The sequence below is a fragment of the Phytophthora infestans genome, genomic scaffold (genome assembly GCF_000142945.1).
Source record: "Phytophthora infestans T30-4 supercont1.51 genomic scaffold, whole genome shotgun sequence".
In the NCBI taxonomy this organism is placed as follows: Eukaryota; Oomycota; class Peronosporomycetes; order Peronosporales; family Peronosporaceae; genus Phytophthora; species Phytophthora infestans.
This window is the reverse complement of record NW_003303708.1, coordinates 795,287-809,774: the sequence shown is the minus strand read 5'-3', so window position 1 is coordinate 809,774 and position 14,488 is coordinate 795,287. Positions and strand designations below refer to the sequence as shown.

Sequence of the window (14,488 nt, the reverse complement as noted above, 5' to 3'; positions counted from 1 at the left end):
CTTTAAGGGTAATAATTACCCGAGTGAACGTTAGTCCACGTGTTCCCGGCTCACTCGCCGTTACTGCACGGCGGCATTCTCCTAGATGCCGCTTGCACCACGCAAAGACTTCAGTGTCTTCGTCCCTAGGCCCTTTGTCGACATGTCGGCGAGTTGAAGTTGGTGTCAACATAGACCAATTCGACCGTTCTACGTTATAGCGGTGTCTGATGTCCACGGGCTTAGTCCGCGCGTGATATCCAGCGCTCACAATCATCGCGATTGCACCCTGATTACTTTCCAGATTAATGTCGCTCCCACTTGTTTGTGACCCCTGTCAATCAACATAGCATGCGTCCACAGAACCTCTTGCGTACACAGGCTCAGAGCCATGCATTCCGCCTGAGATGAGCTGAGCGTGACCGTCCTTTGAAACCAGGACTTGAGCCCCACCGGTGCGTCTCCGATCATCACCATGACCCCGATTGCCGATCGCCTATCGCCAATGTTCGTTCCCCAGTCTGCGTCCGAGAACGCGACTGCCTCGATATTCTCCATCACACGGTTTTCCTGCTCGCGGTTTTTGCTCTGGCATTTCCCGTCCTGCCATTTTCCGTCCTGACATTTTCCGTCCCGCGATGTTCCGTCCTAATATTTGCATCCCGCCCTGGTATACGATACCGTGCTCGCGCATAGTTTAGCACATCAACCCATGAATAGCTGCCCGCCAATGCTATATTCCAGGGTACTCGAGGCACGTATGCAATGTCCAGCCGAATACATGTCACAATGTAAAGTAGACAGTCGATAAGAGATCGGAACCGCTTGGACCGCATTTGCGCTCATTCTTCTTCCGTTCCAGGGGACCACAGCTGCGACAGCTTCAAAATAGCTGCACATGGGCTGTCCACAGCCTTTGCGTTCTGCTGACCGAATCACTCTGCAAAATCATCGATGTATCGCGTATGCTTAATCATGAGCGCCCGTTCCGTTTTACTGTGAATCGATCTCCATCCTGAGAATGAGTCTGGCCATGATCAACTCCTTCATCTCAAACGCGGCCTCGAGTGCCATCTTTACTTCTTGGAGCTCGCCATTCGTCTTGACAGCAGCGATCATGTCGGCCACGTACAAGCACACATAGATGAACCTGTTCCTGGAACACTTCACGTAGACGCACTGATCTGCCCCACCACGCTTAAATCCGTTCTGGACGAAAACGCGATGGATCGTCCTGTTCCACGCACTTTCGGCCTGCTTCAGACCGTTAATGGCCTTGTTCCATTCACCACCGAAGTCGGCTCCTCCCTAAATATCCAATAGGATCTCCATGTAAACGCGGTCCTTCACCACGCTGTTGAGAAACGCAGTGTCCGCGCCAAATTGGTCCATGACGTATTCGCAACCCAAACAGCAAGTACAACTCGAATTAAGTTCATGTTTGCCACAGGCGATAAGTTTCAAAGACGTATACTCCGAACTTCTGTTTGAGCTCTCTCGCAACCAGCTGTGCTTTGTGTCGGAGCACTCGCCCGTTCTCGTCTCTCTTTTTCGTTAAGCCCCAACGGCAGCCTATAGGATGCATATCCGTCCTGCGTGGAACAACCGTCCATGTTCCGTTTCGTTCGTGCGAGAAAGGCTCGTTCGTCACCACCTTGCACCACTCGTCCGGATCCGATCCGGCCATCGCCTGCGCATACGTACTGGGTGGATCCGCTCCGTCCACTACGCTCGCAGCATATACCAGTACTGCCTCAGCCGCTAGTCCGTTCCGTCAAAACGGTCTCTTTTCAGCGATGGCTGTCCGTCACTTCCTTCCGATTTTCGCTCGTCGTCAAATTGCTGGCCCGTTCTCAAGTAGTAGAACGGGCTCATGAACCGTCTTGTCCGTTTTAATTAGGGACGAAAAACCAGCCTGCCATTTTGGAACGCAGTCGACTTGAGTCGGATCCGCCCTGAAATGTTGATTGTGTTGAGCAGTATCACGTAACGCCCAAGCGGGCCGAGGTTTCTGCTGACGGCAGCAACATGTTCATACTCGCGCCTTACATTGATTCTACCGCATTTATCTCAACAACGTGGATAAGCTCCTCGCCATCTTCCGTCGGTTTGTCTTGAACCGATTCCCGTTCCATTCGATTCGTCCGGATCTGAGCGCGTCCTTCATCCGATTCCACGGTTATCGGAACGATCCTCCTTTGATGTGGTTCGGTTGTTTTGTACATTCCGTCCACTTCTCGCTCGTCCAGTTTAAGCGGTCGCGAAACCTTGACCTTGGACCGCTCAAAGTCATATACCCGGTAGCCTTTCACATTCTTCGCGTATTCGAGAAACATGCACCCGAAGGTCTTCGACTACAGCTTCGTCCTCACGTGTCATCTACAGGAGCGTAACCCTTGGACCCGAACACCCGCAAGTGGATCATGCGTGGTTTCTCCTTCAATATCAACTCGTATGACGTTACCGTCCTGGTCGACGTGCTGATGGACCAGTTGATCAGGTACACAGCTCTACTTTCTGCTTCGTCCCATCTTTTCGTAGACACGCCTGTGTAGTACAGCATACTCCGTGCCTTTTCCATGATCGTACGGCTCCTTCATTCAGCCATCCCGTTCTGAAGAGGGCTGTATAGAACGGAGCGCTGATGCACGACCCCGTTCTTCATGCACACCTCTATGCACAAACACCGTCCCATTATCCGACCGTAGACAGTTTAATTGATCCCCCCATTGGTTCTCGTGGAACTTCTTAAGCTCGATTAATATTAGGACTACTTCGCTCTTGTTCTTCTGGAAGTATGCCCCCACGCATCTTGAGTGGTCGTCCACCAGCGTAAGGACGTACCGTGAACATCTCGTTCAGACCGTCCGCATATGTCTCATCACATCTGCGTGTACAAGCTCCACCACACATGATATCTTTTTTTTTGATCGGGACGGGAGCAGTGTTACCGCTTGCTCACCTCTCAAGTACCCGCTACACTACTTCTTCGTGTCCGGCTTCTTCGCCGATACTCCGTTAGTAGCTCACTGCCCTCCGATCATCCCGTCCCGTCAGGAATGTCAGATCCATGAATGTCAAAGCTCTCACTCGTTGGCAGCCCCGGCGGATTGCCTCCTGCTGACAATTCAGGATGTACGCTTTGCCGATCTTCTTACCCAGTGTGATCGCTCTGGTTGTTCCCCAAATGGTACAGGACGCGCTTTGGAACTCCATGTTAAGACCACGTTCAGCCAATTTTCCGACCGAAATCAAACTTCTGTCCAGACCGGGGATGTAGAGCACCTCAATCATCCTGATGCGTCCTTCGTCCAAACCGGTCAACCGGACCGTTCCTTGCCCGGCTACACGGAGCTTCGTTCCGTCCGCGATGGTCACCTTAACTCCGGTAACCGTATCTTCGTATTCGAACTGATCCTCGCGGTGGAACGTCACGTGGGACGTGGCACCGCTGTCGATCAGTCATCCGTCCTTCCTTCTCCCACTGCGAATACGGAGTCTTCCTCACGACCTCTGGCGTTGACCGGTAAGCCCACTTCATATGTCCGACTATATCACATTTAAAGCACTTGCCCTTGAAACCGAATTCGTTCTTTCGTGGTCCGTCCCGTTTTCCCGGTCCGCTCTGCTTTCGACCGATTCCGCAACTGTCTCTGAACCTGCCGCCGTTCACCTCGACCGCGCTCCGCGGTCTCCTTTTTTTTCAATCGCTCATATGCTTTCAAGAGCTTCTCTTAGAATCATTAAGTGTCACATCTGTTGCGTTCTCGATGATCGACGAGGTCAATTCGTACTCGGACGGTAAACTTCTCAACAGCACGACCATTTGTCGTGCGTCGTCAGCTGGTTCTCCCAGCGTCTACAAGCCAACGACCAGCTCGTCGAACGCGTCCAGATGCTTGGTCATTGCCGCATCGTCGTCCATTTTGAGATCATGCAGCCGTCGTGTCATCGCGACACGATTGTGGATAGTCGTACTGATGTAGTATTTACGCAGCGTACTCCAGGCCTGCACAGCACGAGTCGCAGAACATATCTTTGTTTGATATTGGAGCTCAACTCCTTGATCGATGATAGGGAGCGCTTACAAAACGGGACCGTAATCCAATCGACGGTCCGAATCTTAACCGAACCGTGCAATGGCGATGTACTTTAGCAAACGGAAACTGCGCAAACTGACAAAAGGGCGTAGATGGGGGGGCCTGTTACTATATAAAATGGTGTCGGGCATTCAAGTGTCGAACAACGAGGTTCCAATTACATATTCCTATGGAGAACGTACTTTAATATATATTTTTTAATAATAGCATGTGTCTGTAGTATATATACATATATATATTATGCGAACACAACAAAATTAATTTTGGATTCGAGACTATTTTCTTACTTTCCCGATATATTTGAAATCACTCATCTATCTATGGGTCCACATGCTTTGTTTTTGTGGAAGCTGGTGCATCTATAAAGGTCTGGTAGAAAAAGCACAATGTTTAGCCAAAATGATCCGTCGATTAGTCAGTGAACAACTATTTGGTTAGCATTACCTATATAAATCTGCGTCAAGTAAGTGAGCTTTTCGGTTAATGTTGCTGTGGAACTGAGCAACTTCGTCGCAAATAAAAGCTTACAATATAGCAGTGCCATTTCGTTTGAGAGTGCAGATCTGGTTTGATATCAATTGCACCAAAACAATAACACCTCGACGTCCGTACCGCTGAACAATAAGCGCGGTCGAATATTATTCTAATGTCTGCTGTCGTGCGAGCTTCACGCCGTCGGCGCACGACAGGTGCGCATTCGATCAGCGATCGAAGTGTATCGTATACGCCCGTTGTCAGCTCGGAGTGGGTTCACTTCAACGTGAAAGTTTGTCAGCGCAATACGTGCTAGTATAGAGGAAACGAGTCAGAGTACGACTCGTTTCACTTGAACGTGCTATAGACAGTCTCCCTGAGCATACAGACACGACCTAAAAGTTGTCGACAAGAATGCAGTCGGATCATTGCGAACGGTCTCGACCGCTGTATACTCGCCGTTACGTGTTTTTTTTTCTTCCAGTGAATGCACCGCAGCATGGACGCAGCACCTTGTACCCGCTGCTTGACAAGTAACTATCGACTACTTTTTTTTCTTCAACACGGTATTGTGTTCCTCGACGTGGTTAGACATTATTTTAGCGTCCAACACAGATCCGGATATGTGATTGGTTGCAGTGCTAAAGAATATTAAACACGTTACGTGTAACGTGTAACACGTACGGTACAATGTATACGGTATGCAATATGGATACAAGAAGACACAACCACTGCCACTTTATTTAGCCATCGTGACTAGATCTGACATTTATTATAGCACAGAGCTTTATGCCCAGGTAGCGGATGAGAGAAGAAACATGACAGAAGGGGGAGTTCAGGGTAGGAAATAATGTAATTATTAAAAAAATTCGGTGCGATGTAGGCAATAGTTGCAGCTAACATGCATTAGTATTATATTTTTTAATACTACCGTCATTACTGTTGTCCCGTTCACTTCAATACTATCAGATTTACTGACCGCTACGTCAGGTCGCGACCGCACTTCGGCAACTACTTCAAAAAATGCGTTCACGATGCTACTGTGTGCATTGAAACACTTCGATACGTGGCAGAATCACGCAATCGATCGCTTCGTCTTTTAGCACCTACCTATGAAACGATGATGCGCTGTTTTCTTTCTAATGCGACGCAATAAATAGTACTAGACAGAACCTTCCGTCGTCTAGCGCCAACGACTTCCCAGCGTGCCAGCCATAACATATTCAGCTACTACCCATACGCTCTGCAGAATACAAACGTGAAATTCTAGTCGTCCTACCGGTTAATTTAGTGAGTCCAAACACTACTTCTCCAATAAGCATAAACTCTACGGCTTCAAAATTGAGGCTTCGTGTGCGTGAAATGTACCTGTACAGTGCTACTGTGCTTGAATGTTGTACGAATGTTATCGCAGGTTACGCTCCGTTGTTCATCCAATTACATCGATAAGGTTCCTACATGTAGGACCGACCAATTTCCTGTAGCGATGGCCACATTCATCCGACAGGAAAGGTATCTGAAAAAACCCATCCGCTTAAAAGACCTGATCCCTGTTAGAGTGGTAGGCATATTTGTGGCTCCAATCCAAGGACGCACATTACGCAATTATGATGAACAATTATTACATTTGTTAGCCACTTCAGTGGAATTGATTATGAGGTTGTTCTCGTCCCCGATATTAGCGTGGAGTATCGATCAATCATTTCACGGGAGTTTGGCACGCCATTAAGCATGTTCATAAGCTTTTCTGGTGTCTCCTTGGCATCTCGCCACTTTAGGATTAAAGCACTCTGAAGATCGGTGACGAGTTTCTTCGTGCTGGGATCTTCCTCTGCAGCTTTAAACATCCTGAATAGAGCTCTGTCATTGTAGAAAGCCAGAAGGCCGTCAAGCACTGTCGTCTTCTCTCCAGGGTATCGATCGTCGAAGTTATTCAGGTACTTTACCCACGTGCTAAATTTTGGGCTGATGAGCGTTTTTTCATCAATAGTGTTGAGATACAGGAAACGGAAGGCATCCTTGGGCGTCTTCTTCCTATTCAGCCAGTAGTTGTGAAACGCATTCTCCACTTTTTCAGCCATCTCTTTTGTACTCGGATTCCGCATTCCTGTCTCGATAATTCTTTCTACCCCACTCCATTGGTAATTAATACGGAGCGTGTCAATCCACGACTCATGATTTTTCCGTGATCATACAGCAAGTAGGGGCGCAGTCATGTCATGTTGAAGTTTTAGCTAGGCCAGCTCAGGAATGTTGAGCTGGATGAAGCCCCCCCACGTTTTGGGTCAGGTGCGGCGGGTTTGCTTGCTTCTCGAGCTGGAGAAATCTAAAATGACTGCTAACTACGAGTTGGTTACGAGCTCCGTCGTTCTGGGAGAGAGTACGAGGACGGTGAACAGCTATTCCGCTTGAACTTGCTCTCCTGACCCCGGAAAACAGCTTTCCCTCGAATACCTTCAGGAAACCGACCATTTCCGTGATCATACAGCAAGTAGGGGCGCAGTCATGTCATGTTGAAGTGTTAGCTAGGCCAGCTCAGGAATGTTGAGCTGGATGAAGCCCCTCCGGTGTAGCCGGGCTAACACTAAACATGGCACCCTTCGTCATTCGCTGCGATAGAGACTCGGAGACTGTGTTGTTCATTCTTGTGTATAGTTCAAACGCGTATGAGGACCAACGACTAAAGAGCTTTATAGTGAGTCTGTCGGACCAACTGCGAAGAGAGCCGTTGCTCCGCCACTTCTCATTGAGTGTGTTCCAAACTGGGATGGGTCAGCGCCGACTGATGCTGCAGTAGTCTTAATAGCGTCTACCAGTGCGTTGGAGGTGAGAGTTCTTCCAGGACTCGTCGAGCACAACACAGAGCTATTCTCGAAGCGTTTCGTGATCTGTACAAGCTCCCAGGTAGCCAAAACCGGACACAGTCACGTTGATCCAGACCTGTGCAGTGTTCTTGACGTTTCGGAGCCGGCTTGGTCGGTTTTACTACCCCGAAAGTGTATGGACACTGCTCAGCACATTTAAGTGACTCCGTTATAAGGCCTTCCTTGTTTAAGAACTTGACGTCGTTCGTGCGAATGATGTATGGTTTGATTCGTTTGCCGTCGGCGAGATATTCGGATCGCCTGAGCAAGAAGAAAAAGCCCATGACCGCAGCCCCCCATAGCACGCGATCGTGGGTTGTTTTGAAGTTGCAGCGTGAACGAAGTTCTTGGAGGATTTTGCGCGTGACTGGTTGTTTTTGCCTTGACGGTGGAGACATCCTTTGCATCCCGCGCACAGCCGACTTGTGTCCTGCGTGGAGGCCAACCGAGTAACCTCGTTCTCGCATATGATACCACGAGATATGGCTAATGGCGGACAGAACGGTGTTCGTGGATAGTGGTTTTCCTGTCGTTGTCGTGGTTGAGTACCAGTAGTGGATGGCAAATAGGGCAAGCTGTAGCGAATGTTGTTGCGCATCTGCGGGTAGCCACTTGTCGAAACCGTGGCAGGAGAACCACTCTGACCATCGTTTCCACGTGGATGCGTACTTCGGTCTTGATCCCGGGGCCAATGCTTGCGATTGAAGTTGTTTGAGAAGGTCTTGTATATTTTGCGGAGATTGGGCGGAACGGGGATCTGCTGCCATTGAAAGGAAAGGTTAGACCAGATTTTATCATGAGGGGGGACCAAGCACGTGACCCAGCATCCGCCATAATGTTGATTGAACCCGGGAGGTGACCGCAGCTCATACGAAAGCCGAAGAGAGCCTCTGCTAGCCCAATCGCACGATTCACTTCTTGACCCATTTGATTAGAGCTCGCTAGCTTGTTGGTCCAAGATACTGCTGACGTGTTGTCGGACCATGCTTTGACAAGAACCACTGGCGATGTAGACCACGTCGGGCCGAATATCCACGCAGCAAGAGCTATACACAGCTGCTCTCTGACGTTAATGTTGAATCCGTCACTGCCTGTCGATGTGTGGATCAGGTCTTTCTCTTCTTGATCGAACTGAAGTTGAATGTACTGTTTGGTAACAGGGTTTAGTACTGCGAGGCCGTAGTTGCTAGCGTCCATGTACAGATGAACATCCACTGGTTGGTCGTTGGTGAAAATGGCAAGATGTAGGTTTTGGAGACGACCTTCGCTCAGGATTGCCTCAAACCACAACAGATCTTATAAACTGTGATCATCGACTGCTACCTTGCCGTATCGGGGTGTTCGAGTGCACTTACTTTGAAGGCGTTGGTAAAATGGTTTTGCCGCTCTTAAGCACGGGCAGACGTGCCGTAGACTGCCGAGAAGCTGCTGCAATTGGGTTCGTGTGGTATACTGCTGGCGTTGCATCGTTTTGACCCGTTCGAGCGCTTTTGTCGTGTGGCATCGAAATGGTACAAGCAGCTGTGTCAAATGCCAATCCGAGGACTTGAAGTTTCGTCTCCCACGCCGAGAACTTTTCTTCGTTGATGGATCCGGGTCCGAGAACTGCCAACATCGAGAGTCGAAGTGCTTCATTTGCAAGGTGCAGTCGGTTTCCAATGTGTGGCTCGACGAGAACGTGATCGTCCACCCACTCATACGCAATAAATGGTTCGTTATCACCAGAACTTGGGTCCAACGAATTCGGGGATTCACGACTGACTAGCCACGTAATAGCTCCCCCGAAAGCTCCATAGAATGCTGGAGAGCTTGTCCACCCAAAAGGAGCTGACATGTCGATGATGAGAACTCCCAAACTTGGGATCGTGGCTGCCATCCACCGAACATGACCACTAGCTACCATGAGGTTTCGAAACGCGCTTTTAACGTCACCTTTCATAATTTTGACCACTGCATCCTTGTGTTTGATACGGCACGCCACGATTCTTCGAGCCACTGCTGAAACGTGCTTGTACTCGATTTCTGGAGATGAATTGGACGTTGACATGTCATTGGTGGAGCTACCCCGGGGAAAGGAGAGATCATGAATCAGACGAATGTCCTCCTTTGGATCGCAATTTTTCTTGATCACTGCACCAAGGGGGCTCACTTGGATATTTTTCCAACGTTCCAGCACAGCGATGTCCAGAATCAGATACTGACCCTCGTCTTGGCCCTTACGGAGTGCTTTTATCACTCCGTTCAGGTGGCGTGAAGCGGAGCCGTGGGTTTTTACTGGTCGTGGGCGGGGTGGGTTATCGGCTCGCCACAATGGTTGAATGCCCTCACGTGCAATCTTGATCAGTAGATCTTTATATTTGTAGCCATCAAGCAACTTGCCGAGCCGTGAGGGGCACAACGCTTTGTTCGGCCGATAATCGCTCTTGGTTTGTCCGCGCACTATTTCGACGATGTTGTGAAGACTCATTCCATGATCCAGCGCCATTGCAGTTACCACCCGCTGATTCTCTTTGTTGAGTTGCCATTGCCGCTTATTGTTTTGCAGTGGGAAGTTAGCTGGTGGTGAAATGCCTAATCCTGCGCATTTTTTGCTGAACATGTCGAGGCGATTAGAGGCGTTGGTAGTCAAACGTTTTGCTAGCTGGTCGCGTACAACCTATGAACTTGGTCGTGGGTTGGAGTACTGACTATAGGGGGGAACATGTCGGTCACGGCCACCACAGCACTCAACGATGCAACCTGCGTTGAGGTGCCGATCTCGGCCAGCCTCACTTGAGTCGTCGACGGCACTGGTACTACCTGCGTCGGTCTGCTCGATTGCCTTTCTGTGCAGTGGCTCGAACTGAGCCACGTCGACCGAACTGGTACGACGTGCGCTGGGCCGCCGACTTGGTATGCTTCGCAGCGGCTCGAACTGAACCACGTCGACCGAGCTGGTACAACCTGCGAGGGTCTGCCGACGGAGTGTTTTGAGCAGTGGAGCAGTGGACAACAAGTCGTCCGATCTGGAACAGATTGAGGGTCCGAAATTCCGCGTGGATTGGCTGTTTTCCTTGAGCACGTCGTATTTCCTGGTGCCTACGCCTGACGACTGTTGATAAGAACGATGCACAGGCGAATTTGATGATGCGACTACCGTCTGACTGTCCAAGCTAATTTGTCCAGGGAGCGAAGGACCATCGGCTCCTGGACTCCTTCACTTGTAGTTGCTGTGAACACCACCAAACTTTCGGCGAAGATAGTTGCGCAGTTGGTCGGAAATGGCCGCTGGGTAGAAGTGCGCTCTACTGGCAAAGATACACACGTTCTGATCGCCGGACGGGCACCCTTTCTTTGAGATGAACTTAAGGCAGACTTCTTTTCCATCCTGTTGAGGAAGTAAGGAGTAGTTGTCGCTTGGCTCCTTTTTCGTGCTGTTGGCCGTGTTGCGTTGGCTGCGTGGTTGGCGCGAAGTATTTGACGTTTGAGTCGCGTGGTTCCCCGAGGATTGTCGAATCGCGTCGAATTGATTCCTCTGCTCAGCAAGTAATAGTCCATGGAGTTCGACATTGCTAGGTGTGAACTGTGCTGGTATCATGAATCGTGTGGATGACGCAGCGTCGATGTCTCTGATCACTGCGCTGCGATACCGTTCAAGCTGGGCGTCAATCCACAGCACCAGCGTTAGCAGCATGTCATGTGGCCATAATTGACGGGCTTTAAGCTCCACGACAAAGTTGTAGAGGGCGGTTCCGAGATGTTGCGTCACTGTATCACAATGTGCGATACAGTATTGTTGAAATCCATTTGCGCCAGCAAGAACGTCTTCCCATGAGGAAGGATCTGGAGCAGCCGAGAACTTTGCTGACACTGAAAAATCGCTCATGTTGATAAAGCTGTCGCGCTGTCGTCGGAGTCGCAGCATTTGGTTTACTGGGGTAAAGTGAAGGAATGAAAGACCGCGGCTTCCGAATTCTAGGTCGTATGCCCGGGTAGCTACCCCAGGGTAGGCCCACAGGTCACTGCTTGATACCAATGATTCCACAAATTCTGAAGGGGACTTACCTCTGTGCGCTTCGGCTGTGACCGCCTCATGTACCCGCCGCTGCTCAGCTGAGGGGTGGAAGCTGAATTTGTTTTTCTTCGTCCTGAGCCGTCGATGTCCACGGCTGCCGGCCGTTTTAAAGACGAGTCTGGATTTGATTGGGTCGAAAGGTGGTATGATAGTAAGTGGGGCTTGTGCATGAGGATTATGGCGCGTATTTCTTCCTCTGCTGTAGACGCATCAGCTAGTCGGGTGGCAATGTGTGAGCTGGCTGGGAACGCGTCGCCTGTTGTAGCATCAGGCCGCAACGACTGTTGCCGAGGGTGCTGCAAACGGTTTCGAGGGGTAACACGTGGCGGATGGCTACTGTCAGATTCTCCTGAGAGCACGGTTTGTGCGAGCAGAGTCTCCAAATGGGCTTCTTCTTTATCGTCGTCGACGCGTAGGATATCAAAGAATCCGGACGAATTGGACGGGTTGGTTTGTGCCGCACCTAGATTCGGAGCCGGTACGTTTTCAGTAGCTTTACTGTCTCCCACCAAATTGCAAAAGGATGATCCGAACGAGGCCTTCACGTGACTGGGTACTGGTTTGCCTCAATCCACGAAGTAAACGTAGTTTACCACGTGTTGCACAGAGACTCGAGTACATTCGCCTGTATGCGAATCGATCCACTTGGCTACTCTATCGAAACCCGGGGATACATCAGGAAGGAGGCCTTGCATGAGTTGCGCCAGTGCTAACGCGTTCTGAGGGGCCTCATATGTCGAAGGGGACAAAAGCCTTTCCATGAGGGCATCGTGGATGCCCGTCAGTTGCTCGTAGTTCAGGTCTCTTCTTCGAGCTGGTGACAGCCCATTACCAGTGCCACGACTGGGTATACGGTGTCGCAGATAGCATCGCGGTTGCCTTCTATCGGTCCAGAAAGGGTGCAGATTGTAAGACGGTTGTCCGAGTAGCCAGTCACTTGACCGTAACGGAAGCGACCGTCGCTCTTCACACATACAGCTTGTCTTATCCACGTCCCTAGTAGTTGTCCTTCCGCATCATTTCGGTCCACCTTTCTTGCCAGCGCCTTGGTCCTCGGAACCTTCACCAGTTTCTCTTTATCGTCATTGTCACCGTCCAAGATGACAGCTTCTGTAGCCCCACAAGAACTTTTCACCATGGCATACGCTGGTGTGTCGATGGCGCCCTCAACGTCTTCGGGAAAAAGGAGAAGGTAGGAGCCGCGTGGAAGTGTTGGGGCAGGCATGGCGAAGGCAGGAGTTTCCGGTTTTGGTTGTTGTGTTTGCTTGCTGCTCGAGCTGGAGAAATCTAAATTTTGCTTGCTTCTCGAGCTGGAGAAATCTAAAATGACTGCTAACTACGAGTTGGTTACGAGCTCCGTCGTTCTGGGAGAGAGTACGAGGATGGTGAACAGCTATTCCGCTTGAACTTGCTCTCCTGACCCCGGAAAAACAGCTTTCCCTCGAATACCTTCAGGAAACCGACCATCTCGGATTGGCTTTGTTGAAATTCTCCCGATAACGCCGATAACGCATCCACTTGTGGAACAGAGTGTCGCTGAGTAAATTCTTCCCGACACTGTCAAGTGCAAGTAGCTTGAATAGTTTCTCCGGAGATTCTTTGCTAGCAAAAACTGTCGAAGCCTTATCATACCGCAGCTTGGTTGCCGTACTCTCCAAATTAGGGAACTGGGTGGCGGCTGTAAGAATCCGTAAAAAATTCGTGCCCTCGAAGGTGCGACTTAATTCCGAAAACAGTTGCCAGATTTTTTCAAAAAAAAACATGTTTATGTACGAGACCCACGTCTTGCGTATCGGCTCATAGAAGAAGTCGACGTTCCGATAGTAAGGCTGCAGATCGTTGTAGACGCCCATGGGAGTCTTACCCTTTCTGACCCACGTCTCAAACTGTGCAGCCTGCAGCTTCGCAGCAAGATTTTTCGTATCGCTTCTCGTTTGCGCCTTGGTCAGTAGAACTACCAGGTTGACATCACCGTGTTTTCCCACATATGTATCAATAGCTGTGGTTTTTTTCTCCGGGAATCTGGCATTGTACACATTCAAGTACTTTTCCCATTCATTCCATCGTGGGCTCCCCAAGAAAGCTGGGGTTGGAGTGTCGTGTTTAGCACGTTCATGATCTTGTCAGGTGTTTCTCGACGTCAAAGCCAGAAGTCAAACAGATCACTCTCCACTCTCTTAGCGACAGCTTCGGAATTAAAACTTACTTTCCCGGCGTCAATAAATTTGACGAGCTCAACATTGCCACATCTGCCAGTTCGGCCTAGAATCTGCGTCAGCGTGGGGATAATCGATAACGGGGCTGCCTCGGGGTGTCTTGCGTTCATATCGTCTACGTACTTAAGCCAAACGGAAAATTCAGGTTTCGAGAAGATAGATGTCCCTGTCCACGTTAGGTTCAGATTTAGCAAATCAAAGAACATCGACGGGCCCTTCCGAATGGCTATCCAGTAGCGCAACTGATCCTCTTGCAATTTTAAGGCGAGTTCTCTCAGGTTTGGGTACCTTTTAGCAGCATAAATCACCTCATAGACTACTATGTCGCCGTACAATGATGTCAGGGTGGAGATCACCGAAGATTCTTTAGGAGATGACTTGGTACTCAAGTCGTCCGCGTACTGGACCCACTTAACAAAGCTGGGATCTTGAAACAAAGAGAAGACGTTTGGTTTGTCAAGTTTCATGTTCTTGAACAATTGTCCAGCGGGTAGCCCCATGTCTAGCCATTGCTGAAGCTTATCTTAATTCACCGTGGAAGACTTAACCAACGCCTTAAGCTTTTCCATGACGGGTGCCCTTTCTCGACAACAAAACCACCACTATTCTTTTGTAAGAGCTTCGGGCTTGAGCTCGTGTTCACAGTATCGAAATTAACCCTGTTGTGAACATGTCCTTGTGGATCTTTCGCGACTGATTCGTCGACAAATAAACTGGCGATGACGAAAGCTACGGCCGTCAGAAAGAAAAAACGCATCGGGATGCAAATTGAAGAATGAAAGTGTTTTCGTGAAGCTTGAG

General features: G+C 49.7%; 3 protein-coding genes across 3 annotated transcripts; all 3 read right to left on the bottom strand.

Moving 5' to 3' along the window:
• Positions 1 to 6,174: 6,174 nt before the first annotated feature.
• PITG_16713 (RXLR effector family protein, putative) lies at positions 6,175 to 6,634 on the bottom strand (the record flags this gene model as incomplete). The annotated part of the gene is made up of 1 exon (XM_002896891.1): positions 6,175 to 6,634. The coding sequence occupies one exon, from the start codon at positions 6,632 to 6,634 to the stop codon at positions 6,206 to 6,208; it is 429 nt and encodes a 142-aa protein (XP_002896937.1).
• A 745-nt stretch (positions 6,635 to 7,379) lies between these two features.
• Positions 7,380 to 8,402, bottom strand: PITG_16712 (uncharacterized protein; the record flags this gene model as incomplete). The annotated part of the gene is made up of 2 exons (XM_002896890.1): positions 7,380 to 8,177; positions 8,388 to 8,402. 2 exons carry the CDS (start codon positions 8,400 to 8,402, stop codon positions 7,605 to 7,607), a joined length of 588 nt encoding a protein of 195 aa, XP_002896936.1.
• Positions 8,403 to 11,625: 3,223 nt separating this feature from the next.
• PITG_16710 (uncharacterized protein) lies at positions 11,626 to 14,187 on the bottom strand (the record flags this gene model as incomplete). The annotated part of the gene is made up of 5 exons (XM_002896889.1): positions 11,626 to 12,748; positions 12,936 to 13,149; positions 13,336 to 13,425; positions 13,811 to 13,853; positions 13,996 to 14,187. 5 exons carry the CDS (start codon positions 14,185 to 14,187, stop codon positions 12,268 to 12,270), a joined length of 1,020 nt encoding a protein of 339 aa, XP_002896935.1.
• Positions 14,188 to 14,488: the final 301 nt, after the last annotated feature.